The sequence below is a fragment of the Cervus elaphus genome, chromosome 4 (assembly GCF_910594005.1).
Source record: "Cervus elaphus chromosome 4, mCerEla1.1, whole genome shotgun sequence".
In the NCBI taxonomy this organism is placed as follows: Eukaryota; Metazoa; Chordata; class Mammalia; order Artiodactyla; family Cervidae; genus Cervus; species Cervus elaphus.
This window is the reverse complement of record NC_057818.1, coordinates 46,622,105-46,646,697: the sequence shown is the minus strand read 5'-3', so window position 1 is coordinate 46,646,697 and position 24,593 is coordinate 46,622,105. Positions and strand designations below refer to the sequence as shown.

The window sequence follows — 24,593 nt, the reverse complement described above, 5'->3', positions numbered from 1 at the left end:
TGAGGCACAACCAGATTGGTGAGGAGAAGGCTGGGGTTCTGGAAGCTAGGCAAGGAAGTGCTTCAAAGAGTGAGTGGGGATCAGCACACTTAATGCTGCTGCTGGGTCAAGCAGGATGTGGAGGCCTGACCATTGTCTAACACTCTAATGACTACAAGCTTCACACCCAGAGAACAGTTCCTTTGGTCTCATCTGAGACAGGAGGACCCACTACTGAGTTGAAAGTCAGATAAAGTGAGCCCCAGTCTTGCCCAGAACCCCACTCCTGCCCTCAAAGATGAAACCAAAAGAGACTTGGCTTCAGTGGTCAGAAACAAGAGTTAAGCAGTGCAGAGCAGAGCTAGTGTGGGGGAGGGGAGGGGGGGTACAGGGAGCTATTTCCCTAAATTAGCAAGACCCTTGGCCTTTTCAAACAACTTCTTTTTTGGAGACAACCTGTAATCTGAAAAAAATTTTTTTATTAAGAAAAATAGAGTCTGTACAATTCAAAGTCATCTGGCCTCAAGAGAGGCTCCTTCCCTCCTCAGCCGCAGCCTTGGGGATCCGGGGGGGCGACCTGACTGGAGGAGACCAAGACTCTGGGTCTTCAGGGTGGCCCAGCAGGCAGGCTATTTGGGTATCCACTTTCCTGGAAAAAGGACAGTGGGGTAGAGGTTGAGGTATTTGCTCAGGATTAGGATCTGGGGTATTAGTGTGTTCTTGGAAAGGGGTTCAGGAGAGGTGAGCACCACATGGCAGTCTCAGAATTCAGGGGCCGGCTGTGTTAAATCCTGGCGATGGTCACCTTTTCTGCCGCCGCAGTGCTGTCCTTTGAATCCTTAGCACCTGCAGTATAGGGTCGTCCTGGAACTCGCTGCCATCGGAGTCTAAGCGGGAAAGGAGCAAGATTCAAGGGGCCGGACTCATAGCGTAATGGACTGCCATTCAGAACACGGCAGCCACGCGCGGCGTGCATGCCTGCTCACCTTCCGCAGCCTGCAGAAGTCTGGCAGCCTGGGAGAGCAGGTCTTCTGAGGGGGCGTGGCCAGCAGAGGGTGAGGGCGTGGCTACCACCTCAAGAGACCCCGCCCCGAACGGAGGGGGCGGGGTCTTAACACAAGTGGCCACCACCTCAGCTGGAGGAGGCAGGATCTTGGGCTGCAGACACTTGACTTCAGCCAAGGGAGTGTCTTTGTCCTTCCTAAGCACCGATCCCGCTAGGGGGAGCAGGGTCTTGGCATTCCGAGACCCCGCCTTAGACCGACCCGGTGATTCAGATACAAGAGCCGTGACCTCTGAGCGAGGGGTCAGAGCATGTGTGGCCTTGGCTTTCCGAGGTTCAGCCTCGTGTGGAGGCGGGCCCTCAAGCCGGGGGGGCGTGTCCTCCAGGCTGTCCGGAAACAGCCGAGCTGTCACCACCTGGCCCAGCACGCCTCTGAGCTGCGGGCCAGGGCCCTCGTGCTCATCCGCGGCCATGACTCGCCCTGAAGACTCCCGGCGTTGGGCTCTCCTTCTCCGAGGCTTGGAGGTCTGCTTCTCGAGCTCCTCTGGGCTGCTTGGTGCAGGGATGGGGGGCTCCTGGGGGGCTGCAGGGGTCGTGGGTGTGGAGGCACGGGGCGCGGGGGCTGAGGCTGGAGGGGCAGGAGTGGAGGCCGGGGGCGCTGGGGTGGAGGCCGGGGGCGCTGGGGTGGAGGCCGGGAGTGTTGGAGGGATGACCCCAAGAGATATCCAGGGACTGGGCTGTGGGGCCCAGAAGAATCCATGGGGACTGGGACCCCAAAAGATGTGTGGAGAGAACCCTGGGGGAATAGGAGGCCTCTCCATGCGGAAAGCTTCCTGGAGACCAGGCGGAACCACACTGCCCCAAAGTGGGATGGAGTTAGACTGGGTTCCCAGGGAACCAAGGGTCTCCGCAGCGGGAGGAGATGGCTGTGGACAGATGGGGGAAGGGACCTGAGAGGGAGAGAAATAGTAGAGAGTCCTCAGTCCCCCTCAGCCTCCCCCTTCCTCCAACTTCCCTTAGGATCCTCCCTCCACCACCCCCCACTCAGGCTCCTCTCTCCTCCATCTCACCGAGGTGGTGAGGGCAGGGGTCTGCGGCAGCACCCAGGTTCCGTCACCCTGGCTTCTTCGAGCTTGTTCAAGTTTCCGCCGCTGCCGCCACTGGTACAGAATGTCATCCTCTGGCCGCAGGGGTGCCTGGGAGGAGGCCGGGGCAGGAGTAGGGATGGGGACAGGTGCTGGGGTTGCTGTGGAGGAAGTAGAGGGAAGAGGGGTAAGGCAGAGCCTGGGGTAATGAGCAAGGATAGCCTAGCACACACCCTTTGAGTACCAGGTTATTCAGACAGGCTCTCCAGATACTGTCCCAAGTCCCCTGCAGATTGGGAAATGGAGAATGGGGCAGAATCAGAGAAGAGAGCCCTCATGGACTTCAAACTGTCATCATTTGATTCTTCATCATCAACAAATATCACTGAGCCCTTACTATGTGCCAGGCACTGTTCTGGACACAGTGGTCACAGCAGAGACCAGGGCAGATCTTCCAGAATCTGCCCACATCTCCCCACTTTACCGTCCTCACCTGCCAACCCCATAGCAACTTCCTCCTTGGCTTCCCTTCTCTCCCATCCTCCCAAACTGCCTCCATCCACAGTCCAGGGAGCCTGAACACCTGAGTCAGGTCAGGGCCCTCCTGATTTAGAATCTTCCCTGGGCTGCACCTCTCTCCTGGTAAAAAGCATGTCTTTGCACTTGTGGTTCCCTTTGCCTGGAAGGCTCTTCACTTATGCATCCACAGGGTTAACTCCAAGTCCTTCAGGTATTTGCCCAAGTACCACCTTCTTCATGAGGCCATCCCTGGCTGCCCTATTCAAAATTGCAATAGCCCAGCCTTACCACCCTCCATCCTCTTTCCTGTTCCATTTTCCTCCTTAGCACCTATCACCTTCTGACTACTAAAGATCACACTTGTTTGCTTATTCATTGTTCATCTCTCCCTCCACAATGCCGGCTACACAAGGACAGCAGTTTTTATCTGCCAGGCTGTTATCATATCCCCAGTGTCAAGAATAGGGCCTGGTGTCAGTATATGTGGCATAAAGGCAAAATGGAAAATAAATATATGCAAAATTGTGTTCCATCCCAGTGCCCAGCACTGTGCTGGGGATACAGCAATGACTAAGGGCAGAGTCACCACCTATCCTCAGGCCTATGGGACAAAGGGACATCATTTCCCATCACCCAGGGCATCATTGCATGAGTCATGATCAGTATGGCTATCATTCTCTCTCAGAAGCCCTACGTACTAACGCTGCACAGAGAAGGGGAAGCGGGGTAGGGGACAGCATCCGGGACCTCTCCTCCCCTCCCCTCTATACCCTGTGATTGTATTTCCAGACCTGGCCACTTCCCTCTACTCTGCTCCTCAGGCTTTGGCCCAAGCCAAACAACCAGAGTCTCTCACCAGGTATTCATAGCAGCCACAGGGAGTTTGCTAACACCTGGTAAAGATCTTGTCCCTGCCTTGCTCACAACCCTCCTGTGGCTCCCCAGTAGATCATGACCAAATGCCTCACACGGCTATGCAGCCCCATGTAATCTGACCCCTGCCAATATCTTCCACCTTATCTCACACTACCCTTACCCCTGGTTCTTGCCTTTTCTTATTCATTATCTGCATTGTACTCCCTCCCACCTCAGGTCCTTTGTACAGGCTACAGGGTTATAGTCCTCACTTTCATCATTCAGGTCTCCACTTAGATACCACCTCTTCCAGGAAGGCCTTCTCTGACGTCCCAGTATCACAAGTCTCTCCTGCATGACCCTCATTTCTACTTATATTTGTTTGTGGAGTTATGCAGGTATTCTGTGCCCCACACTCACTATTCTGTGAGGACCATGAAGGTGAGACCATGTATGGTTGGTTCACTAAGGAATCCCCAATCTCGAGCACAGGCTTCACACACAACATATATTCAATGTGTGTTACATAAAAGAATACATACATTTACTCTGCAAAAAACTTATGAAGTATGTAGTAGGTTTATCCCTACTTTACAGATGAGGAAACTGAGGATCAGGAAGGAGAAGTGAATAAAAAGAGAAGCTTGGAAGGATCAAAGAATCAGGGGAGAGCTTGGGAAAGATCACTCAACATGCACAAACAGCACTCTGTTCTCTCTACTTGCCTGTCCCCACTCATTGGAGTCCCATGAGATATGGAGAGAATCTTTCCTGGCTACCACTGCATCCAAGGAACTGGGGCACAGAGTAATAGTAACAACAGTGATGACAGAAATAGTAACCCACGTCTTTAACCCAACCTGTGAAATCTTGGGGGCAGAAATTTGAGAGTTCAACACTTTGCATGTTTTAGTAAAGTTGCTAGGTATGTACGGGGTTGACAGGGGTCTGGGCCAGAACATCAGACTCAAACACACTGGTATATAGTTGAACAGTGTGAAATTGCCATTATTCAACCATTTTTTACTTACAAAGACAAAAATTTCATAAGATTCATAGTAATATGAATATTTACTCCCTGACTTCAGACTATACTACAAAGCCACAGTAATCAAAACAGTATAGTACTGGCAAAAAAACAGGCACAGATGAATAGAATAGATCAAATCACCCAGAAATGAACCCACACACTTATGGTCAGTTAATCTACAACAAAGGAGGCAAAAATATACAATGGAGAAAAGACAGTTTCTTCAATAAGTGTTGCTAGGAAAACTGGACAGCTACATGTAAAAGAATATTAGAACATTTTCTCCCACCACATACAAAAATAAACTCAAGATGGATTAAAGACCTAAATGTAAGATCTGAGCCATAAAACTCCTAGAAGAAAACATAGGTACGGCAATATTTTTGTAGATCTATCTCCTAAGGCAAAGGAAACAAACACAAAAATAAATGAATGGGACCCAGTTAAACTTAAAAGTTTTTGTACAGCAAAGGAAACAATCAACAAAACAAAAAGACAACCTATTGAATGGGAGAAAACATTTGCAAGTGATATGACTGACAAGGGATTAATAGCTCATACAACTTAACATAAAAAAAAAAATTAATTAAAAGATGAGTAGAATCTGCCTGAGGACAACTGAGGCCACTTCCTGGATGCCTGGCCTCACTGCCCAGCAGCCCCCAATGGCAAGCAGCCCTGCCATGGTCCCTTGCTTTCCATGAGGCTTGTAGCTGTGGGGGGGGTTGGTGCAGGTGGAAGCAAGTTCACATCTGGAGAAGAACTAGACAACCTCCCCCACCTCACTTTGTATTCCTCCTCTTACTCTGAGCTATGACTAATTTTAGCCCTGTACATATGGCAGCTCTTCTGATGCAGAGACTATTTTATCAATGTCAGCACCATCCCCATAGGATGACTCCATGGGTGTTTCCAGATTCAGGCCCTGACGGACAAAATAAAAATATTTTGTTTTTTAAAAAAAAAAAAAAGATGGGCAGAAGACCTGAACAGACACTTTTCCAAATAAGACAGATGGCCAACAGGCACATTAAAAGATGCTCAACATTACTACTCATCAGAGAAATGCAAATCAAAACCACAATGAGATAATCACCTCACATCTGTCAAAATGGCTACATAAAAAAGACCACAAATAACAAATGTTGGCAAAGATGTGGAGAAAAGGGAAGCCTTGTACAGTGTTTATGGGAATGTGTTTAAATTGGTACAGCTCCTATGGAAAACAGCATGGAGATTCCTCAAAAAACTAAAAATAGAACTATCATACAATCCAGCAATTCCACTCCTGGGTATATATCTGAAGAAAATTAAAACAGTAATTTGGAAAGATACATGCACCCCAATAGCAGCATTATTTACAACAGCCAAAATACAGAAGCAACTTTGGTATTCATCAACAGATGAATGGATAAAGAAGATGTGGTATATATATACAATGGAATATTACTCATCCATTAAAAAAGAATGAAATTCTACCATTTGCAACAACACACATGGTTCTTTTCTGGGAGTGGGGGGAAGATATTATGCTTAGTGAAATAAGTCAGGCAGAGAAAGATGAATACCATATTTTATCACTTATATGTAGAACTGAAAGAATAAAACAAATGAATATAACAAAACAAACTGACTCACAGATATAGGGAACAAACTAGTGGTTAGGCAAGAGGCAAGCAGGGGAGGGGTGGGATAGGGACAAGGGATAAGAGATAAAAACTACTGTGTAGAAATAAATAGGCTACAAAGATATATTGTGGAGCACAGGGAAGATAGCCAATATTTTAGAATATAGAGTTGGCCAAAAAATTTGTTTGGTTTTAAGTGAAAATAAAAGAGAATAATGTAGTCACTAACCAAATGAACTTTTTGGCTAATCTAATAACGTTAAGAGCTTCCCTGGTGGCCAAGTGATAAAGAATCTGCCTGCAATGCAGGAGACATGGATTCTATTCCTGAGTTGGGAAGATCCCCTGGAGAAGGAAATGGCAACCCACTCCAGTATTCTTGCCTGGGAAATCCCATGGGCAGAGGAGCCTGGTGGGCTACAGTTGGACACTAAATCACCATCTCCACAAATAACTTCAAATGGAGTATAATCTCTAAACATTTGAATTACTATGTCGTCCACCTTAAACTAATAGAATATTGTCAATCAACTATGCCGCAATAAAAAAGGATGACTTCATCCTAAATGAGATAGATATATAAATACTCTTCATATTGTTTAGATCAAATTTTGCTGCCAAATCAGCTATGGTGCCAAATTTGCAACAAGCCTTCTGATTTTAGAGCTTCGTGTTCAGAACTGCAGACAGGATGCAGAGAGAGAAATTGCATACTCATGGGAGCTACTGTGTATGCTTTCTTAATTTTTTTGGCCATGGCTCATAGCATGCAGGATCTCAGTTCCCTGATCAGGGATTGAAACCGCACCCCCTGCTTTGGCAGTGTGGAGTCTTAACCACTGGACCATCAGGGAAGTCCTCCCATGATAGGTACTGTTAACAGAGTCATGCTACGTGCTCCATGCATTCACCAACTCTTTTTAATCCTCATGACACCTACAGCAGGGGAATACAGTTATTACCCTGTTTTACAGTTGGGTCAACAAGGCGCAGAGAAGCCCAAGGTCACAGCGCTGTAAGTTGAAAAGTTGGAATTTGCACCCAGACGGCCCTCATCCTCACCTCCCAGAACTTACCTTGTGCCTTGAGGTCAGGGTCCTTGATGGAGTCAGGAGTGAAGGTCATGGAGAAGGGAGAGAGGCCATCAGAGCTGACGGGGAATGAGGAGCTGCCGCCATCGCTGGGGCTGAGGGAGGAGGTGGAGGAGACGGAGGCCTTGCTGGAGGGAGAAGGCAGAAGTGAGGCCCAGGGATCTCAGAGGCAGCGGCCTGGGCCCAGAGAGGAAGGACTGGGGAGGATGATGCGGGTGGGGGAGGCACCTGCGTTTGAGCAGCCTGGCAGCTCTGCTTTGCAAGCTCAGTGTCTCCAAGTCCAGCAGGGATGAGTTCCATGTGTTGAGACTCTGTGAGGTGAGAGGGGTCAGAGGCCAGCCCCCATCGCAAAGGCTTCTGGGAAAGGGGCTCTGGACAGAGGGCCTGAATGCAGGTCTACCTTCCACCTGGCACCCTCACATGCTGGCTGACAATCTGCTCCTCCTCTTTAGGGAAGACAGACCAGGTTTCCCTCTGTGGATCCATAACCCTCCATGCAGTCACTGTTATAGCAGAAGGGTTGACCCTACCTTCCCAATCAGGCCTGGCTAGTCACAGTGTTCTGTCCGCCAGTCCACAGTGCCTGGCTCACAGAGATGAGCGAACGAGAGTAAGTCCTGGGGCTTTGGATGGAGCTATTGGAAAAGCTTTTTCTTTTCACTGGAGTAATCAAGTATATCAGACGCCTACAGCTACTGGAGACATCTTAGCTATTTTGAGGGGAAATCCTACCTGAGATTGAACCAAACAAGGAGGAACTGAAAGCCATTCGAGTTGAGTTCCTCCCAATATTGTTCAATCACCTGGATTCAGCTATGCTCAAAAGCATCTAGTTTTGGATTTCTTGATTGCACTAACAAAGCCTCCCTTTTTTGTTTAGGCTTCCTTGAATTGGGGGTTGACTCTAATGCAAACTACATGTTTGTTTGGTTTTTTTCCTTCTTTTTTGGCTGAGCCATGCAGCGGCATATAGGATCTAATTTCCTGACCAAGGGTCGAACCTGCGCACCCTGCATTGGAAGTGGAGAGTCTTAACCACTAGATCACCAGGGAATTTCTGACGCTAGTTCTACCTCAGGGTTGGTGCTATCAGTCCAGGCATGGAGGGAAAGAAGTGGGTGGCAGTGTCACCTGCTTTATTTCCTGAAGGGGTGCCACAGCCTTAGCCTTCGATGCACTGGCCATCTTAGCATGAGTCAGGACTGCTGTGTTGGGTCTTCCTTCTGGTTCACTGGCTCCTGCTGAGATGCCCCAGTTGATTTAGTGGGGGGCAGGCAGAGGAGCTGCTGGGGGTATTTCTCAAGAGGAGATGAGACTGATGCAGGTACCTGCTGCAAGTTGACTTGCAGGGGCTGAAGATTCAGGCCGCAGCCACCAAAAGTCAGCTGGAGTTGGGCCTGCAGACTGGCGTTCTTCTCGGCTTGTGGGCTGAGCCTGTCGGAACCGGTTTATGTACCTGTGAGCATCAGAGAATTGGGAGGTGGGTGGGATGAGAAGCACCCAATAATAATAACAATAACAATCACAATAGTCAGTGTACATGTAGCACCACAGCAACACTTGGTAGTTGATCCTCAGCATCTGTTCTCCTTTCTTATACAGTAACGCAATATTATGTAAGATGATATAACCCTGGGCACATAGACACTCTTCTATAAACACATTTGCCAGATGCCCTTGCCGCTTTATGGCCATGTATATTCCTGACCACAAGATGCAATTCTGGAAAGTGGATGTGGCTGGGAGCCATTATGGGCCATGAAGGAAAGGCTAACAGCCTAGGAAAGGGAGAGCGACAAGAGAGAAGGAAATTGTGTCTCTGACACCTCAGTTAGGGGCTGCCATATCAGCCCTGGTTGCTTCTGCCTGGACTGTTAGGCGAGGGAGACATATTGATAAACACTCTTGTTTAAGGCACGATTCATTTGGGACTCCTTCTTATAGCAGCTGAACTTGGATCCTACAAATCCAAGTGCTATGTGGCTCACTATTGTTTGTTACAGATGCAGTACTGACAGTAATTCATTGAAAACTTAAAACAGACCCAGAACATGTGTGTTATTAATATCCTCAATTTACAGCTGAAGAAACTGAGGCCAGGATTGTACAGTGATAAAGCCTGGATTTGAACCTAGCTTCAGAGCGCTTGGTAACATGAATGAAGCATGGTCCTAAAAGTGCAGCTCTGGCTAGGATGATTATTATGTCTTCCCCCTCGCACTGATTCAAACAATTCTTTTCCCTGAGAGCTACTGGAACTTACTTGGCCACCACGGAGTCCCCACTGTCAGTCACAGTGGGTGGTGGAGAGGCTCTCATCTGGCCCTCAGTGGTGCTGGGTGGGGAAGGGGTCCCTGAGCTGGATGGCCAGGATTCCTCAAACAGCTCAGGGGAGCTGGGGCCTGTGGCCAGAGCCTTGGAAGCTTCTGGAAGTCTGGATCTCTGGGATCTGGAAGGGCTCAGGGTCTAAGACAGAGGAGGTGAAGAGAAGAAAAAGTGAGGCTGAGGAGTCATTTCTGTAGGGAAACGAAGACACATACGAAGTCTCAGTCCAGAGGGGCGGAAACACATCCCACAATGGCAACAACTCAGAGTGATTGGAGAGATGACAAGGGATTTAGGTGGTGGAGGACAAGGGCAAGGCCATGGGAAGAGAGGAGAGGCCGTCTTTTAATCTCTCACCCCCATCTCTCATCACGTCTTCCTTCCCTCTAGTCGTCACTCCCTTGTTACTGGCTGGCACACAGCACTCTCTGTGGGGTGTCCTCACCTGGGGGTGCCAGGTCTGGCTTCAGGATGGCCAGTAGTGGCTTCAAACCACACTACGGTTCCCACGGAATCCTGGAAGAGACGAACTATAATTCCCATGAAGCACCACCGTACATTCCATATAATAACACTGGAGGCACGATTCCCACCAGTCCTTGGGGCAGTCTCAGAGAACCCGGGAACTGTTGGTTGGTGATTCATAATCCTGGATCCAGTCTAAGAGGAGTCTTTTAAAAATACAGAGGCGTGGTCCTCACCCAAGATCAAAAGAATCAGAATATCTGGAAGGGAAGCTGGGCATCTACATACATCTGTTTCGCAGAGTTCCAGGTGATTCTGAAGTGGAGGTCAGAAGAGCCAAGGCTAAATCCTATCACAGTATATTTCCCATAAGTCCTTGGGACACTAAGGAGAGGGGTACATGGATTACAATTCCTATAGTCACTGGGCTCCGCCTAAGCAAGACACCCGTGACAGTCTGGGAGCAAATTCAAAATTACGAATCTTAATTCCCAAGGTGCCCCCGGACACGTTTGGGGTGGGGGAAGCCCTTAGGGCCACTTAGAGAGCGGAAGGTAAAACGTTATGGAACCCCCGCTGTGGTAAAGTCCAAGGTGGGAGCCGCTTAAGGCTGGGGAGCATCTTGGGAGTTGTAGTTCCAGTACGGTTGAGCACACTTGACTCCGGACCGTAGCAAACCTGATCTTACGCTGTGTGACTCTCACCCTTGATCCTCCCCAGGCCTCTTGTAATCCATCACCTGCGGTCCATCCTGTAGCTACCTCGACGATTCCGCCTGCCCTGCTCGGTCTTGGGACTCACCCGGAGCGCATCTTTGTCGCTTAGCAATACCCTATAACCCCGCCCCTCTTTGGGACTGGCCGCGCGGGAAGAGAGCGGTCTCTAAGGCGACCAATGATAGAGAGGAAAATAAAAGTAATTGGACAATGGCCAAAGGGAGATGTCTCACAATTGGCTGTAACGGGAATGAGAGGGCATGTTTGATTGGGGAACGGCTGCAGTAATTGGCAAGCCCACGGACCAATGGAAAGGATCCGAGGCTGGGCTCGCAGTTAGGAGGAGGTTCCAATGCATTCTCTTTGCTGTAGATGTGTATTCTAACCACTCCCCCTCTTGCTGTCTAAATCTCATCCAGATTCCAATCTAACTACGGATTTTCCCGTTGCAGGGGCCATCAGGGAGCCTAGCCCCTCTCTAACCGCCGTCGCTTCATCAGTCCAGAAGTCTACCAGTCCCCCCCGATCTTCTAACCACTTCCGTCTTGCTCCAGGAGCAGCTGGTTGCTCCAAGTGCCAAGCCTGGGCTCCCGGCCGAGGTGGCTGGATCAAAACGAGCTATTTCGGGCCCCAGCGTGCGGCCCCCGGGGGGCCAGCCTGGACTGTTCTTGCCCGCGCCCCCTGGCTGCTGCTCACCTGGCAGACCCCGCTGTCCTGCGCACCCGAGGCTGAGTCAGACGCACAGAATTAGGCCAGGCTTGACAGGGGTTGGGTCCAGGGCCCTGCTCAAATGGGAATAGGGTCTGTTCTGTGTCCTCCTGACAGCCTGGCCCAGCTACAGCATTCCCTCTACCCAGGAATCTGCTCCCAAGACCGGCATCTGCGTCATCCTCAGAGCACCTTCGGGGCGGGGGTGGATTAAAGGGACTGGGAATTCTTTGGCGGGTTTTTCAGGCTGTAGGTCCCAAACGCCACGCTTGCACCCCACTTTGGCAAGGCTCCGCCTCCTCAGCCTTAGTTTTTCTTTCGGGAAATTAGGGAATGATACCTCGCTGGCATCCAGCATGCGCTTAATAAATGGCCAAGTCATTGTTGGGCTGTCTAAATAAGGCTCTATTAATGGCCGGCTCTGGCCGCGGTCCCAATGTCCCCGGGCGGCCCGCCGAGGGGCGGACACAGGGCGTATTATAAAGCAGCGGCAGCGCTCGCTGGAGCACTGCGGAGCCTAGGGCGACGGCGGAGCAGGATGGAGATCCCGGTGCCTGTTCAGCCGTCTTGGCTGCGCCGCGCCTCGGCCCCTTTGCCTGGGCTGTCGGCTCCCGGGCGCCTCTTCGACCAGCGCTTCGGCGAGGGGCTGCTGGAGGCCGAGCTGGCTGCGCTCTGCCCTGCCGCGCTGGCCCCCTACTACCTGCGCGCACCCAGCGTGGCGCTGCCTACCGCCCAGGTGCCAGACCTGGGGGAGGGGCGGTAACCCGACTGCTTCCGAGGCTGGGGTACTCGGTCACCCTGAGGGGGGTAAAGGAAAGTCCCTTGACTTTGAGCTGGGTGGAGAGTCCGGCCGGCCACTCAGAGGGGCTTCCGGAGTTCCCTGAGTATGGATTCTCAGAGGTCGTTTTCCTGAATCGGGTGGGAGGGCCCAGTCGGTGTGATGAGGGTCTCACGTCCCAGAGGAGTGTAAGGGCTGGGTCCCTAATAGGGTGGGGACGCTCACTCTGAAGGGGTGTCTTGGTGATTCTGAAGGAGGCTGGGGACCCACGGAATCTGGGGGAAAGGGGGAGCCCAGTCATTCTGAAAGGCGTGGGGCTCCCAGTGATTCCGGGGGCGGGGGGAGGGAATTTTTTGTTATTCTTGAGGAAGAGAGTTTGGGGACTGTGGGTGGTGACTGTGTGTGTCTCATGGAGAGGCAGAGGGGGAGGGTCCTGCAACTTGAGAAAGGGGGGTCTGGACACTCGGAAGAGGGGGAGGAGTACTAATAACTGCTGAGGGCTCAAGCAATCTCGTAACTCGAGCGGGAGGGTAGAAAGAGGACTCTGGAGACTCGGGGAGGAGGCTTCTTGGCGATTTCTGGCGGAGGTGGAGCAGTAAAGGCCCCAGGGGCTGTGAGGGGAAGGGGGCTGAGGAGTCAGTGCCCAGGAGGATACACGGACTACGAGGTTGTTGACTCTGGGGGAGCCGGCAGGCCTCCCCTGTGAGGGCAGCTGTCCCTGACCTTGGAGGGCAAGGGATGGGCCCTCATCACCCTGGATGAGGGGGGAACCCCAGTGGCTACAGGGGGAGGGATGATGCTAGTTATTCTGGGTAAAGAGGTCCTCGGGGGCTAAGAGTGGGAAAGAGGACGCCCCAGTTCCGGAGGCCAGGATAGGCTGAAGGGGAGCAGAGGGGAGGGGCCTTGCTGGGCCCCGGGAGCCGCGCCCCGCCCGATGACCATCAGGTTGTGCGCAGGTATCGACCGACCCCGGGCATTTCTCGGTGCTGCTGGATGTGAAACACTTCTCACCCGAGGAAATTGCCGTCAAGGTGGTTGGTGACCACGTGGAGGTTCATGCGCGCCACGAGGAGCGCCCGGTGAGCCCGCTGGCGGGGGCGGGGCCAGAACGAGTAGGCGGGATCCGCAGGCGGGAGGGGCGGGGCACCTACGGGAACCTGGCGGAGCCTCTCAAGCCTCTCTCCCTCCAGGATGAGCACGGATACATTGCGCGCGAGTTCCACCGCCGCTACCGCTTGCCGCCTGGCGTGGACCCTGCGGCCGTGACGTCCGCGCTGTCCCCCGAGGGCGTCCTTTCCATCCAGGCCGCACCTGCGCCGGCCCAGGCCCCACTGCAGTCGCCGCCCGGGGCGGCTGCCAAGTAGGGGTCAGGGCACACGTGAACCCTGGGAGCCGCCTCAGCGCCCCCGCCCTTTTAAAGCCGACCTGACTCCGCCCAACCAGATGTCCCCAGCGCGCGCCAAGACTATCCGCCCACCCAGTCTGGGATCTGCCTTGAACCTTCCAACCTACTCATCCTTGATAACTTACTTTCCACTGACCCTCCGGTTCTCACACCATCTCGTACTTTCAAATCTCCAGACACCTAACTTCCAGACCCTACAAGCACAATCCCTCAGCTAGTCTCTCATCCCCACCAACCCCACTTCGCATATAACCCCACTTCAAACTCCCTATTTCCGTTTGACTTTTCTAAGAAAACATCCCCTCACCCCATTTCAATCCCACCCACCACCAAAGATTATGGTGTAGGCAGCCCTGCCCCCACCCTAGGCCAGTCAAGCATAATCCCCCCTTCTCAGATGTCCAAGACCCTGCACAGACCTCCTACCCCGGACCATCCTGGCCTGGTCCCCAAGACTGGATCCTTCCCCTCATTCCAACCAGATACACTTCTCCTCACCCTCTCCCTTCAACCCATTCTCTAACCTGAAACCTCAGCCAGCCACTCCCAGATCCTTGAACCCCTTTTCTGACCCTACCCGTGTACCCCTATTCTAAGCCAACCAGAACCCTCAACCTCAAACTGTATAGATACCCATCCCTCCTCCCCAGAGTCTGCACAGATATCCCACGCTATCCAGAACTCCTCAGTCACTCTGTCTTGACCCCCCAAATCTCCAACCACACCACCCCTCCCCTTATTCTCCAAGACCCAACCAAGCAGCCACTTTCTTTAATTCCCTACAATCTTTCTCCCTCCTCAAATTCCCTGATGCCCCATCCCCCCACCTAGGCCCACTCCCCCAATAAATGTGCTAGAGCTATGCCAACTGCTTCATGTCTGATCCAGGAAGGATAGGCTGTAGCAAATGGAGACCACTGTGGAGGAGGGGAATGTTTATTGGGATGGGGGTGGGGACAGGGGAACATCACTGTCGCTCGTACATCTCCCGTAGGATCTTCATGCTCTCTGAGTAACGAAGCTGGTTCCGATGAGATGCCTCCTTCCACCTGCAGTGAGGGTGGGGGGAAGGCAGAGGGAGGACTCAGCAGTTGGAGCAGAGGCAGTGGAGAACAAGCTGGCGGGGGGATGCTCACCTCTGGCGGATGCGTTTCCAGCGCTGCATGTTACGGTAGATGAGCGTGGAGGGTGAGGGCTCAGGCTCGGAGGGCTGTATGACAGAGAGGCCAGGCTGGGTGACCACGCTCACAACCAACAACACCTGCCCCATGGCCCTGAGCCAGCCCAGCATACTCACCTCATCATCAGGGGTACCCTGGGTCTCAGGCTGCAGTGGGGATGGAATTCGGGATCTGCAGGCGTCTCCAGGTGGCCCGGGAGCTGTGGGTGGAGGCAGCTTATACACGTCACGACTCTTGCTGTTGGTGACCTCGGAACCCTGGGGATACAAGGACCCCACACCAGGCCCAGGAGAGTCAGGGGCACACATTTCACACCTTCCCCAGCAACAAAAGACATGAAGGTTTCTCCAGGGACTTGTACTTAGGAGTCATGTGTCTGCTCCAAGGACCCCTGTCCAAGCCAGGGACCCCTGGTCACTCCTGCCCAGCATAGAGACCTCCATCTATGGAGACCTCCATTCCTAGCCCAAGGGGTTGCCATCTGCTCCCCTAGACCAGGTGGCTATACCTGGTTGCCCTAAGGACCCCTGCCCAGTCCCTCAGCTCTTGGTGACTTCTGATCTTGGAGGGCACATCTATTTACCCGGGGACCCTGTCTTCTCTGCCTCTCAGACCAGAAAGCCATGTCTGTCTGCTCTAGGGCACTCCAACCTTTGCCCTGGCCTAAGGGTTCCTATCTGTGTGCCTCACCAGACTCAGGAATCACTGGTGTGCTTGTCTGCCAGGGAGGGTACCTTGTGACTGCCTACCCACTGTACTCCCTGGCTGCTGGGTGGGAACCCACCACCCATCTCACCTCCTCATCCTCAGGTAGGGGGGGCAGTGGCGAGCTGGGTGAGCGTTCACGCTCGCGCACTGTGGGGCTGTTGCGCATCCAGGCTCGGCAGATGGGGTACAGTGGTGTGTTCTCACTGAACTGAGCCAAGTCCACACTCCGGTCAAACAGCTTGATCACATAGGTGTCTAGGGTGGGGCAAGTGGGAAGGGTATGAACATCCTTGCCTAGCACCCCCAGTCACTGCCCTCCCTCGAGGGCCACCGCCTACTCACTGGATCGCTGTGGCCCTCCCTCGGCCAGCCCCTCATCCATCTCCCTCCTCTTTTTCCGCCGCTGGTGGGGGAATCGGGCAGATGGCCTGTGTGGGGAGGGAGTACATCAGGACTGGGGTGGGGAATAGGCACCTCTCATCCGCTGGTGGGGCCCCTGCCACCTTACCGTTTGCCAGTGGCTGTGATGGAGCAATCCCTGTGGGGAGAGACAGGGTGTCAGCAGGCTTGCCCTTGAACGAATGGCTGCTCACAACCCCTCAAAGAGCACCCTGGGGGTACTGTGATTGAGCTCATAGAGATCCCACCAAACCCTGAGGCCTTGGGTCCCACCCCTTGCAGGCTGACGTGCCATCATCAGGGGACCTAAGCTTCTGCTGCTCCAGGGCTTTTGTATATGAAGAATGGTTAAGACTCTGATGGAAAAAGCACGGGGCAGGGGGGTCAGGGCTCAGATGAGGAAAGAAGTTATCTACCACTAACCCTCAGACACAGATCCCATCAATAAAACTTACTTGTTGTGGGTGTCTGAGGAGGTCTTCCCAGGTTCCTCATCCAGACGCTCCCTGGTAGCAGAAGAGAACTGCATGCTCAGGGTTCCCAGGGCCCAGGGTGGGAAAGTACCCAGTGGTCTCATCCATTGGGCCCCTTCCTTCCTAAGTCAGTCTCTGGGGCCCCACCCACAGCCAGAGGGTCCCACCCGCCAGGGCCCCCAACTTCCCGTGACCCTGTCCTGGGTCAGATCCCAACCTGTCCATATGACTCTTCTCTAGCAGACACTGCAGAACAGCATCCAGTTGGTTCCGGGCCTTGGCCATCTCCAACTCTGGGGAAGAGGGAGGGTACCAAGCAGGAGTCACTTCCCAGGCCCAAGCCAGGTGGGCAGTCGCTGGACCAGGGAAGGGCATGCATATCCAATCGTTTGGCGGGGCCAGGCGTGCTGGGAGGGTATAGTGGGCAGAGCCTACTAAGAGTAAGAGCTCTGGCTTCCAGGGCTGACCCACATGCTCATGTGTGATCTAAGGTGAATCACCTTACCTCACTGAGCCTGCTTCCTCATCTTGAAAATGGGTCTCCAAATGATATCTATTGCTAGGAATGTTTTGAGGTTTAAATAAACCTATGCTGTATATGAAAGCCTATTATGTGCCAAGCGTTGTTCCAGGTACATCACGCTAGGAATGTTTTGAGGTTTAAATAAACCTATGCTGTATATGAAAGCCTATTATGTGCCAAGCGTTGTTCCAGGTACATCACGTATATCAACCCATTGAGTTTTTACAACAACCCTGGCAGGTGGATACGATTTTTATCCTCATTTCAGAGATGATGAAACTGAGGCACAGAGAGGATTGGCTACTTGCCCAAAGTTACACAGCTAGAAAATTGAAAGGCTGAAGATGTACACCAGGTCATTTGGCTCATTATAAGGCAGGGGCTCAAAGTGGGTGCAGAATCCAACCCCAAGATGCACTTTGTTTGGCTGAGGTAATGAGGTTAATTCAAATCTGTGTTAAATCTGAATGAGATGACTACATTTGAATAGTTGGGAGATTTCACCTAAAATACCCATTTTGGGCTTTTTCCCCCTCAGGAAACGAGATCTGGGCCCACCTTCCTGCACGCCACAGGCCCAGCCTGGCCCTAAGAACCTATGTGTTTGCCTCTTTTCATCACAGAACTTATGGAGGTGATAATGTTATAAATCTCCTTACATTTCTTGTGGGGTGTTCATTCTTCTCTTCCAACTAATAGGAGCTCTGACCCAGTGCTCAGAGCCCGGAAGGACGCTTGGGGACATGACTAGCCAGCGCTGAGACTTCCTGAAGAGGCCAGGAGACATTACTCAGAGGAGACAGGGTGGGGATGCAGGGCTGGGAGCAGCTGAGATTCTCTAGCAAAGAGCCTTGGGTAGGAGCCAAGGTATGGATCACGCCCAGTGTCTTTCCCCAGTCCCTGCTTCTCTCCTGAACCTCAGATCTTGGGATCCCATGGACTCCTCGACACTTCCCCCTGGACATTCCCCAGGCTCCTTCCACGGACTGGGTCCCACATTGGCCTCAGTGTCTCTCTAAATGTATCCTTTTTTCCTGGACCGCCATGTCAGGGATATCCCCACTGTCACCCAGTCCTTTTCTCGGTCTCAACATGGTCACTGCTCTCCCTTCCCCTCCCACCCCATAACCTGTCTACTTGTCTCCTGAGGGGCTCTCCCCTCTGCCCCCTCCCTGGTCTGTCTGTCGTGTCCCTTCCTCCCCCTGGGCCCCCAGCCTCGGTCTCCCCTTCTGATTCACCCTCCACAAGGTGGCCAGGCGAATCTTCCTAAAGCCAAACCTGACCCCGATCCTTCCCTGCCTAGAACCCTCCAGAACTCTGCAGTGCCCTCTGAGACAGAGTCCTAGTGGTCAGCCTGGTGTTCACAGGCTTCCATGACCCTGCCTACTCCTTCCTCAACACCCTCATTTGTGGTCAGGCCCCCTTCACTCTTCCACCCACGATTTTTGGGGCATTTTTTGGCAGTTGGAAGGGGCATCTTGTAAAAACTTCCTCTGTGGTTCAAAACCCTCCCTTGGCTCCCCACTGCCCTTGGAGCAAAAGCCAAAGTCATAACCTGGGCCTACAAGATCTGCCCCCCTCCTTCCCCTCTTTGCCCTCATCTCCTCACCTTTCTACCTCACTTCACTTGATCTGCTCCAGCCACTCTGGCCTCCCTGCTGGCCCTTGAACATGCCAGAGAAATCTTTCACTTCTCTGCCATTTCAAAGCTATTTCCTTTGTCAGATTTGCTGTTCCCTCACTTATCACTCTCTCCCTCACCTTGCCTCACTCCTGATCTCTTTACCTTCTCCTGTTTTTTTTCTTTTTCTTTTTGACCACTTACAGCATTTACTATCTCATGTCATTTCACTTGGTCTGGATTCCAGGTCTCTCCCACCACCCTTAACATGCTAGCCCTGGGTTCCCATCAGCTTGGCCCAAACCCAGAATGACTTCCTCTCTCTCAGCTTCAGTTTCCCCATCTATATTTCCTACTCCCTAGGAAGTAGGAATTATTCATCCCCTAGGATTATTGTGATACAGTGACTGCAAAGATTAAAAGCTTTCCTGTACTTCAGGTGATCAGCATAATGCTTGACTCAAGACCACTGCTGGAAAGGGGGAAATGGAGGCAGAGCCAATAAGAGTCCTTCTTAGAGTCGCACGGTTCGGGTTCCCCAGGTCTGACCACATCACATTGCCAGGCCACCACCATTCAGCCTCCAAGCTATCCTGAACACAGATCGGGAGGGTATCAAGGTGGCCGGAATCGCTCGATCGATGCCTGACAGCGGTAGTCACATGGGCTGCAGGGAGAAGTCACGTAGTCCACCTTATCGCGATAATCCTGTCTAATGGGGCTCCCTTACCCTGATCAGTCCGGTGCTCCCTTACCTGGCCCCAACCTCGGGATCCTCACCTGATTTCTCCACTTTCACCTTCACCGGGAACATGGTTGGGGTCTGGGATCTGGCTAGCTGGGCCAGAGGAGCCCAAAAGAGCCTAAAGTCACAAGTCAAGGCCGGAGGCAGACGGGGAGAGGTCAAAGGTAAGCTTCATGTGTAGCCAGTCCGCCGCCCGGAGTAGTGTCCGGCCGCGACGGACGCGGATGCCGCCACCTCCTCCTGTTCCTTCTGTGGGCGGGCCCGCTCGGCAATTCCTTGTTCCCATTAGTCAGTGCAACCGTCAATCCCATATCGTGGCCAATTAATAGCTGCCGTTGTCGGCTCCCAGCTCTCAGTCCCACCTTCCTAGAGCCTGGTTTCCGGAAACAAACCAACGACATTCCGGGGCCCTTCCTGGGACGTGGTTCTAACTTCCGAGACTCGGTAGAAGTAACGCACGGTGGGAAACGAAGGATCAGAGCATCGCGAGGCTGCTGCTGAGAACTTGGAGAGTTAGCAGCTTTGAGTAACACCAGTTTAGCTATAGAGCAGGAGTTATTTAACTGTGGAAGTCTCTTTATCCCTAAGAGGAAAACAAATCTGGGGTTAGGCGGGGCTCCCTCTTACTGAGCACTCGCTAGGTGCCAGCTAGCTCCCTGTTAATCTCTTTTCAAGTTTAGCCTCATTCACTTAGCGAATATTAGCGTGCAAGGTACTTCTCTCTAGGTACTGGGGACACCGCAGTGAACAAAACGATAAAAATCCTTGCCCTAATGAGCTTATAGAGAATGGAAGATAAACAATAAACAAGTAGAACGTTTTAAATGTAATAGGAAAAAGAATATAGCCTGAAAGAGACGTGGGGAGTACCCAGGAGGGGAACTGAAACTTTAAACAGGATAGTCAAGGAAGCCTTCTCTAATAAAGCAATTGAATACTTGTTTATTGCTACAGACAGTCTCCTTCAGAAAATGGGGAACTTCCATTTACCACATGTGCCGTGGCCAAGATAAATTCTAGGGGGTAGTATTGTGATCCACACTTCTGATGAAAATAATGAATGAAGCCCAGTAGAAAAGTTAATATTTTCAAATTCACATACTACCAGTACAGGATAACAGCCTCTACTCATGGAAGTACTATTCCTTTTTTGGTTCCAAATCTGTAAAAAAGGGTTCCCAAGCAAGACGTTTCCGATTTTTGAGAGTTATGAGTAGTATGCAGTAAACTAATGTACATCATGTTTGAAGCACTAAGCCTAATACAAAGTAAGCAACCAATAAATGTTTCTGAATATTAATAATTATTTTAGGGAATTCCCTGGCAGTCCAGTGGTTGGGACTCCGTGCTCTCACTGCCAAGGGCCCAGAGGGCCTGGGTTCAATCTCTAGTTGGGAAAATAAAATTTCACAAGGTGTGTGCATGGCGGGCAAACACTGTCTCCCCCCCCCCCCCCCCCAATCATCTTATCCTTCAACCTCCAAAAGATCCCAGGAAGTCAATATTGAGAATTAAGGTCCTTTATTGGGAGATGTCAGCAGAGAACATAGGAGACAGGAACAAGTCATGAGGGCTTGAGAGTGGGATTGGAGTAGAGGAGCCCATCCTGGTTCTCATGCCTGTACAGAAGAAGCTGTCAGGGGGTACCCAGGGGTATGGTGAAGGAGAGGTAGTCCCCAAGGGCGCCCCAACGTGGCCGGTAGATCTGGAAGATAGTGATCCAGGTGGAGAGTACAATCACCCACAAGAAGAAGCCCACAGCTGAGCGCCAGACATCTGTAAGAGGGAACAGGAAGGGAAAGGTTGGCCTCAACCTGCTCTGTGGTCTCCCTGAGAGCGGCCCTCTCTTCTCTTCCACAAAGTTCCAGGATTCTTTAACCTACGTCATCCCCTCCCACCAAGGCTTTTGGAGTTCCCCTCCTTACACCTGATAGCCTCCCTTCCTCTGTGCCCTGGACTCACAGCCTTTGATTTGGCTCTGCTCCGTGTATGCCGGGACAATGAAGGCCTCTCGAAAGAACCAGAAAATGTTGACCAACCAGAGAAAAGGCAGGAAGGCAAACCCACCTGAAGAGAAGAAAAAAGACTGGGACATGAAGAAATGAGGATCCACCCAATACCCACCTGTTGAAAGGTCCAGTAGGAAGATCCTCTCCCACAACCTAAGTGAAATGGATATCTCTGCTATCAGGGACTCAGAAATCCTGGCTCCTCCCTGGGAGTCAAGAATCCGAGTCCTCAACCACCTCTTTGTCAGAACCAGGAGTCCAGCCCCCGGAACACTTCTCTTTTGGGATCCTGAAATTGAGGCCCCAGTCTGCTCTTTCAGCAAGACTCAGGCCCTTCCTCTCTTGGGACCGAAGAATCGGCGTCCCCAGCCACTTCATCCTCTGGACCCAAGAACCCAGGCCCCCAGACCCTCTTCCATCAGGCGCTCTAGTCCCGCCCCCTCGCTTCGGCTACCCCAGGATACCGGCCCTTACCCAGGTAGTACTTCCGGCAGAGGTTCAACTTCTCCTCGTTGGACACCCGCTCCAAGTTCATAGTTGCGCTAGGGCCGGTCTTCCGAGGGTCTGGGGCAAGACCCAAGTCCTGACCCTAAGTGACAGATGCAAGGATCACAAACAACCACGCCCCTATTACGACAAAACGGAGAGAAACTGAAGGGTGGAATTTCTGGAAGAAGGGCACCCCTGCCCCCACCAGCAAGCTGACTGGGTTGAGACGCTCTTTATGTTTATTTGGGTGCGGAAACGACCCTCGACTCACCAGTGGAGTCCTAACTTCCTCCGGTCTGGGCCCCTTTGCCACTTTCAACCACGGACTTTTGCGCGAGATGCCGCAAGTATCTCTGGAGATTGTAGTCTTTTTTAGTGAGGCAACGCCGGGCGCATGCGCCTTCAGGCAACTCCACTCGGTGAGCCCGTGCGGAGAGAGCCTCCATCACGCAAGCGCACTAGCGAGTTTCTGAGCGGAGGCAGCGAACTACTCTTCCCAGTGCTTTTAAGCAACGGAAATGACGTAATAGCAGACAGAGCTGGAGGGTTTGGGTAAAAATGGCTGAATATTTAGCATCGATATTCGGGACTGAGAAGGACAAGTGAGAATGGGTGCAGGGAGTGGCTCCTCGGGAGGCCGGGGACGGGGCACTTGGTAACCTGGTGGCTGGGCGGCGTGGGTAGGTGTTTCTGGGGTGTCCAGCTCCCTGGCCCTCGGTTCACCTCTGTCTTTGCACCTCTTCCAGGGTTAACTGCTCTTTTTACTTTAAGATCGGGGCCTGCCGGCACGGGGACCGGTGCTCCCGGCTTCACAACAAGCCGACTTTCAGCCAGGTGAGACCCGGCGCGGAGCCTGGGGGGTTAACGCGTCCCAGCCATTCCCTTTCTGTTGTCCATCATCACGAGGTCCCGCCTTTTCCGGATTTCTAGGGCCCACCCTATCGCCCGGTTTTTTTCTTGTCGGACCTCTACAGGTTAGTCCCCCAACCTTCAGGCTCCTCTCCCAGGAACTTGGCCACGCCCCCGTACGTACAGACCACACCCCTGGGCTATCCCTCACAGCTAGATACCCCCTCTTCTGGTTCTCAGAGGGGCAAGCGTTGCTGAGGCACACAAGGTGTTTCTGCTTTTCTCTCTGTTGCAAGGTCTCACCCTCAACCTTCATACCCCACCCCTTCGCATATAACCCCGCCCTCTGAGCTCAGGCCCTGCCCCTTTTAAATTCTGTTCAGACCATAGTGCTGCTCAATCTGTATCGGAATCCACAGAACACCGCCCAAACCGCAGACGGATCGCACTGTGAGTAAGCGGCCGGTGTTGGGGGCAGGGCGGACAGCCCCCAGCAGGCCGCCCCCTGATTCCACCCTGCCCCCTCCTCCAGGTCACGTGAGCGACGTGGAGGTGCAAGAACACTACGATAACTTCTTCGAGGTGAGGGTTGGCGGGGGTGGGTTGAGTTTCCCGTGGGCCGGGAGCTCAGCTGATTTCCTCCTGATCTTCCGCAGGAAGTGTTCACCGAACTGCAGGAGAAGTACGGGGAGATTGAAGAGATGAATGTGTGCGACAACCTGGGGGATCACCTCGTGGGCAATGTTTATGTCAAGGTGCCTGCTGTCCCCCCAGAGCCCAGAAGTGAAGGCATTTCAGTGCCTAAAGGTCACCACTGAAGCCTCACAGCTTGAGGTCCATCACTAAACGCAGTGCAGCCCTTGAGCTGCTAGCTAATCCCCTGAAGATTTCTGAGTTTGATTGCTCACCCTGACTGACTTTTCCTCAGTTTCGGCGCGAGGAAGATGCAGAGCGGGCAGTGGTTGAGCTCAATAACCGCTGGTTCAACGGGCAAGCTGTGCATGCCGAGCTGTCTCCCGTCACCGATTTCCGGGAGTCGTGCTGTCGGCAGTATGAGATGGGGTATGGTAGTACAGCAGTGGGATGGGCACCTGGAGTCCTAGGCTTCTGTTGTGTGTTGAGGGGGCTGTCAGTGACAGTGGCCTCATCCATCCATTCAGCCATGTATTTATCCTTTACCCAGGGAGTGTACCCGCGGTGGTTTCTGCAACTTCATGCACCTGCGACCCATTTCCCGCGACCTCCGGCGGCAACTCTACGGGCGGGGACCCAGGCGCAGGTATTTCAGGACCAGCCTGCCAAGACTTCTCATACCCCAAGCCCCCCGAACCCTGAGATGAGATCCTGTGCCCCAATAAGTGTCTCAAGGCTTTTGTGCCCTAAGACTAGCCCTCAGCCCCATCTGAAGGTCAGCGTCTAAGTCTATACCCCTAAATCAGCCTGAACCCCAAACCCAAGTCCATCCTGATCTCCAGTCCTGAGATTAGCCCCTGTGCACCTATCCTGAGGCCACCCCCAGTAACTGTTTACTTCATCAGTTGCCATGATTTATCCCAGAGCAGGGAGGCTGAACTGGTAGATCTGCACATTATTCCCTATGGCTCTAACCCTCCTCTCTATGTCCCCAGGTCACCCCCAAGGTCCCATACTGGCCACCGTCCCCGAGAAAGAAATCGACGACGGTCCCCAGACCACCGGCATGGCCGTTTCTGAGACCCTGACCCCCTTGCCCTCCAGCCTTGGCAGGCATAGATGTTCCTGGCCAGGACATCTCCTGAAAGCTCCCTTAACTTCCCAGTGACATCTTCTCCAGACTCTGTGTCTCCATGATGTAACACCTTCAACACAGGGAACTTCTATTGCCCCTCCCCTAATAAAATTCTGTACTGAGGGTTTAGAGCTTGTTGTTAGCTTGAGCCTGGCTGTAGGCTGATTTCCTTCCACCCCCACATCTGGTGAAAAGGGGAAGCGGGGCTGGGCTCTGGCCACAACCTCAGCCAAGGAACTTC

The 24,593-nt window shown here is 52.6% G+C and overlaps 5 protein-coding genes across 9 annotated transcripts; 2 read left to right on the top strand and 3 right to left on the bottom strand.

The window, feature by feature from the left end:
- Positions 1-448: 448 nt before the first annotated feature.
- On the bottom strand, positions 449-10,206 carry PROSER3 (proline and serine rich 3). 2 transcript variants are annotated; one of them, XM_043892435.1, is made up of 10 exons: positions 9,873-10,206; positions 9,454-9,656; positions 8,519-8,646; positions 8,322-8,431; positions 7,419-7,501; positions 7,176-7,318; positions 2,053-2,228; positions 966-1,932; positions 785-866; positions 449-628 (listed from the first exon to the last, which is right to left on the bottom strand). In XM_043892435.1, the coding sequence occupies exons 1-10, from the start codon at positions 9,876-9,878 to the stop codon at positions 502-504; spliced, it is 2,025 nt and encodes a 674-aa protein (XP_043748370.1). In that variant the 5' UTR covers positions 9,879-10,206; the 3' UTR covers positions 449-501. The 2 variants fall into 2 exon arrangements, with proteins under 2 accessions (XP_043748370.1, XP_043748375.1); XM_043892440.1 differs by having other exon boundaries at positions 487-628; positions 958-1,932.
- A 1,666-nt stretch (positions 10,207-11,872) lies between these two features.
- HSPB6 (heat shock protein family B (small) member 6) lies at positions 11,873-14,451 on the top strand. The gene is made up of 3 exons (XM_043893924.1): positions 11,873-12,140; positions 13,139-13,261; positions 13,373-14,451. Exons 1-3 carry the CDS (start codon positions 11,943-11,945, stop codon positions 13,544-13,546), a joined length of 495 nt encoding a protein of 164 aa, XP_043749859.1. The 5' UTR covers positions 11,873-11,942; the 3' UTR covers positions 13,547-14,451.
- Positions 14,287-19,543, bottom strand: LIN37 (lin-37 DREAM MuvB core complex component). Of its 2 annotated transcripts, none has more exons than XM_043893798.1 (9): positions 19,273-19,543; positions 16,566-16,641; positions 16,331-16,381; positions 15,985-16,014; positions 15,819-15,904; positions 15,565-15,731; positions 14,885-15,025; positions 14,724-14,797; positions 14,287-14,636 (listed from the first exon to the last, which is right to left on the bottom strand). In XM_043893798.1, exons 1-9 carry the CDS (start codon positions 19,304-19,306, stop codon positions 14,555-14,557), a joined length of 741 nt encoding a protein of 246 aa, XP_043749733.1. In that variant the 5' UTR covers positions 19,307-19,543; the 3' UTR covers positions 14,287-14,554. The 2 variants fall into 2 exon arrangements, with proteins under 2 accessions (XP_043749733.1, XP_043749728.1); XM_043893793.1 differs by lacking the exon at positions 19,273-19,543 and adding an exon at positions 17,019-17,133 and having other exon boundaries at positions 16,566-16,935.
- Positions 19,544-20,741: 1,198 nt separating this feature from the next.
- Positions 20,742-22,201, bottom strand: PSENEN (presenilin enhancer, gamma-secretase subunit). 2 transcript variants are annotated; one of them, XM_043894197.1, is made up of 4 exons: positions 22,007-22,201; positions 21,721-21,835; positions 21,200-21,304; positions 20,742-21,013 (listed from the first exon to the last, which is right to left on the bottom strand). In XM_043894197.1, exons 2-4 carry the CDS (start codon positions 21,779-21,781, stop codon positions 20,874-20,876), a joined length of 306 nt encoding a protein of 101 aa, XP_043750132.1. In that variant the 5' UTR covers positions 21,782-21,835; positions 22,007-22,201; the 3' UTR covers positions 20,742-20,873. The 2 variants fall into 2 exon arrangements, with proteins under 2 accessions (XP_043750132.1, XP_043750127.1); XM_043894192.1 differs by having other exon boundaries at positions 21,721-21,873; positions 22,007-22,159.
- Positions 22,157-24,483, top strand: U2AF1L4 (U2 small nuclear RNA auxiliary factor 1 like 4). Of its 2 annotated transcripts, none has more exons than XM_043893914.1 (8): positions 22,157-22,337; positions 22,482-22,569; positions 22,968-23,034; positions 23,117-23,166; positions 23,241-23,339; positions 23,513-23,646; positions 23,768-23,863; positions 24,213-24,483. In XM_043893914.1, exons 1-8 carry the CDS (start codon positions 22,294-22,296, stop codon positions 24,295-24,297), a joined length of 663 nt encoding a protein of 220 aa, XP_043749849.1. In that variant the 5' UTR covers positions 22,157-22,293; the 3' UTR covers positions 24,298-24,483. The 2 variants fall into 2 exon arrangements, with proteins under 2 accessions (XP_043749849.1, XP_043749838.1); XM_043893903.1 differs by having other exon boundaries at positions 22,329-22,390.
- Positions 24,484-24,593: the final 110 nt, after the last annotated feature.

What these genes read in the sequence shown, in the direction of transcription:
- PROSER3 (XM_043892435.1), bottom strand. An exon ending in GCCAGGCTGCTCAAACGCAG is followed by an intron (nt 7,319 to 7,418) that starts GTGCCTCCCCCA and finishes TTCTCCCTCCAG; the next exon opens with CAAGGCCTCCGTCTCCTCCA. An exon ending in GCACTGCGGCGGCAGAAAAG is followed by an intron (nt 629 to 784) that starts GTGACCATCGCC and finishes TCCTTTTTCCAG; the next exon opens with GAAAGTGGATACCCAAATAG.
- HSPB6 (XM_043893924.1), top strand. Translation starts at nt 11,943, where the DNA reads ATGGAGATCCCGGTGCCTGTTCAGCCGTCTTGGCTGCGCCGCGCCTCG. An exon ending in TGGCGCTGCCTACCGCCCAG is followed by an intron (nt 12,141 to 13,138) that starts GTGCCAGACCTG and finishes GGTTGTGCGCAG; the next exon opens with GTATCGACCGACCCCGGGCA. An exon ending in CGCGCCACGAGGAGCGCCCG is followed by an intron (nt 13,262 to 13,372) that starts GTGAGCCCGCTG and finishes CTCTCCCTCCAG; the next exon opens with GATGAGCACGGATACATTGC.
- LIN37 (XM_043893793.1), bottom strand. Translation starts at nt 16,723, where the DNA reads ATGCCCTTCCCTGGTCCAGCGACTGCCCACCTGGCTTGGGCCTGGGAA. An exon ending in TCCTCAGACACCCACAACAA is followed by an intron (nt 16,015 to 16,330) that starts GTAAGTTTTATT and finishes CTCTCCCCACAG; the next exon opens with GGATTGCTCCATCACAGCCA. An exon ending in AGGGTACCCCTGATGATGAG is followed by an intron (nt 14,798 to 14,884) that starts GTGAGTATGCTG and finishes TCTGTCATACAG; the next exon opens with CCCTCCGAGCCTGAGCCCTC.
- PSENEN (XM_043894197.1), bottom strand. Translation starts at nt 21,781, where the DNA reads ATGAACTTGGAGCGGGTGTCCAACGAGGAGAAGTTGAACCTCTGCCGG. An exon ending in CTGCCGGAAGTACTACCTGG is followed by an intron (nt 21,305 to 21,720) that starts GTAAGGGCCGGT and finishes TCTTCTCTTCAG; the next exon opens with GTGGGTTTGCCTTCCTGCCT. An exon ending in GCAGAGCCAAATCAAAGGCT is followed by an intron (nt 21,014 to 21,199) that starts GTGAGTCCAGGG and finishes TCCCTCTTACAG; the next exon opens with ATGTCTGGCGCTCAGCTGTG.
- U2AF1L4 (XM_043893903.1), top strand. Translation starts at nt 22,344, where the DNA reads ATGGGTGCAGGGAGTGGCTCCTCGGGAGGCCGGGGACGGGGCACTTG. An exon ending in ACAAGCCGACTTTCAGCCAG is followed by an intron (nt 22,570 to 22,967) that starts GTGAGACCCGGC and finishes AATTCTGTTCAG; the next exon opens with ACCATAGTGCTGCTCAATCT. An exon ending in GGGCGGGGACCCAGGCGCAG is followed by an intron (nt 23,864 to 24,212) that starts GTATTTCAGGAC and finishes CTATGTCCCCAG; the next exon opens with GTCACCCCCAAGGTCCCATA.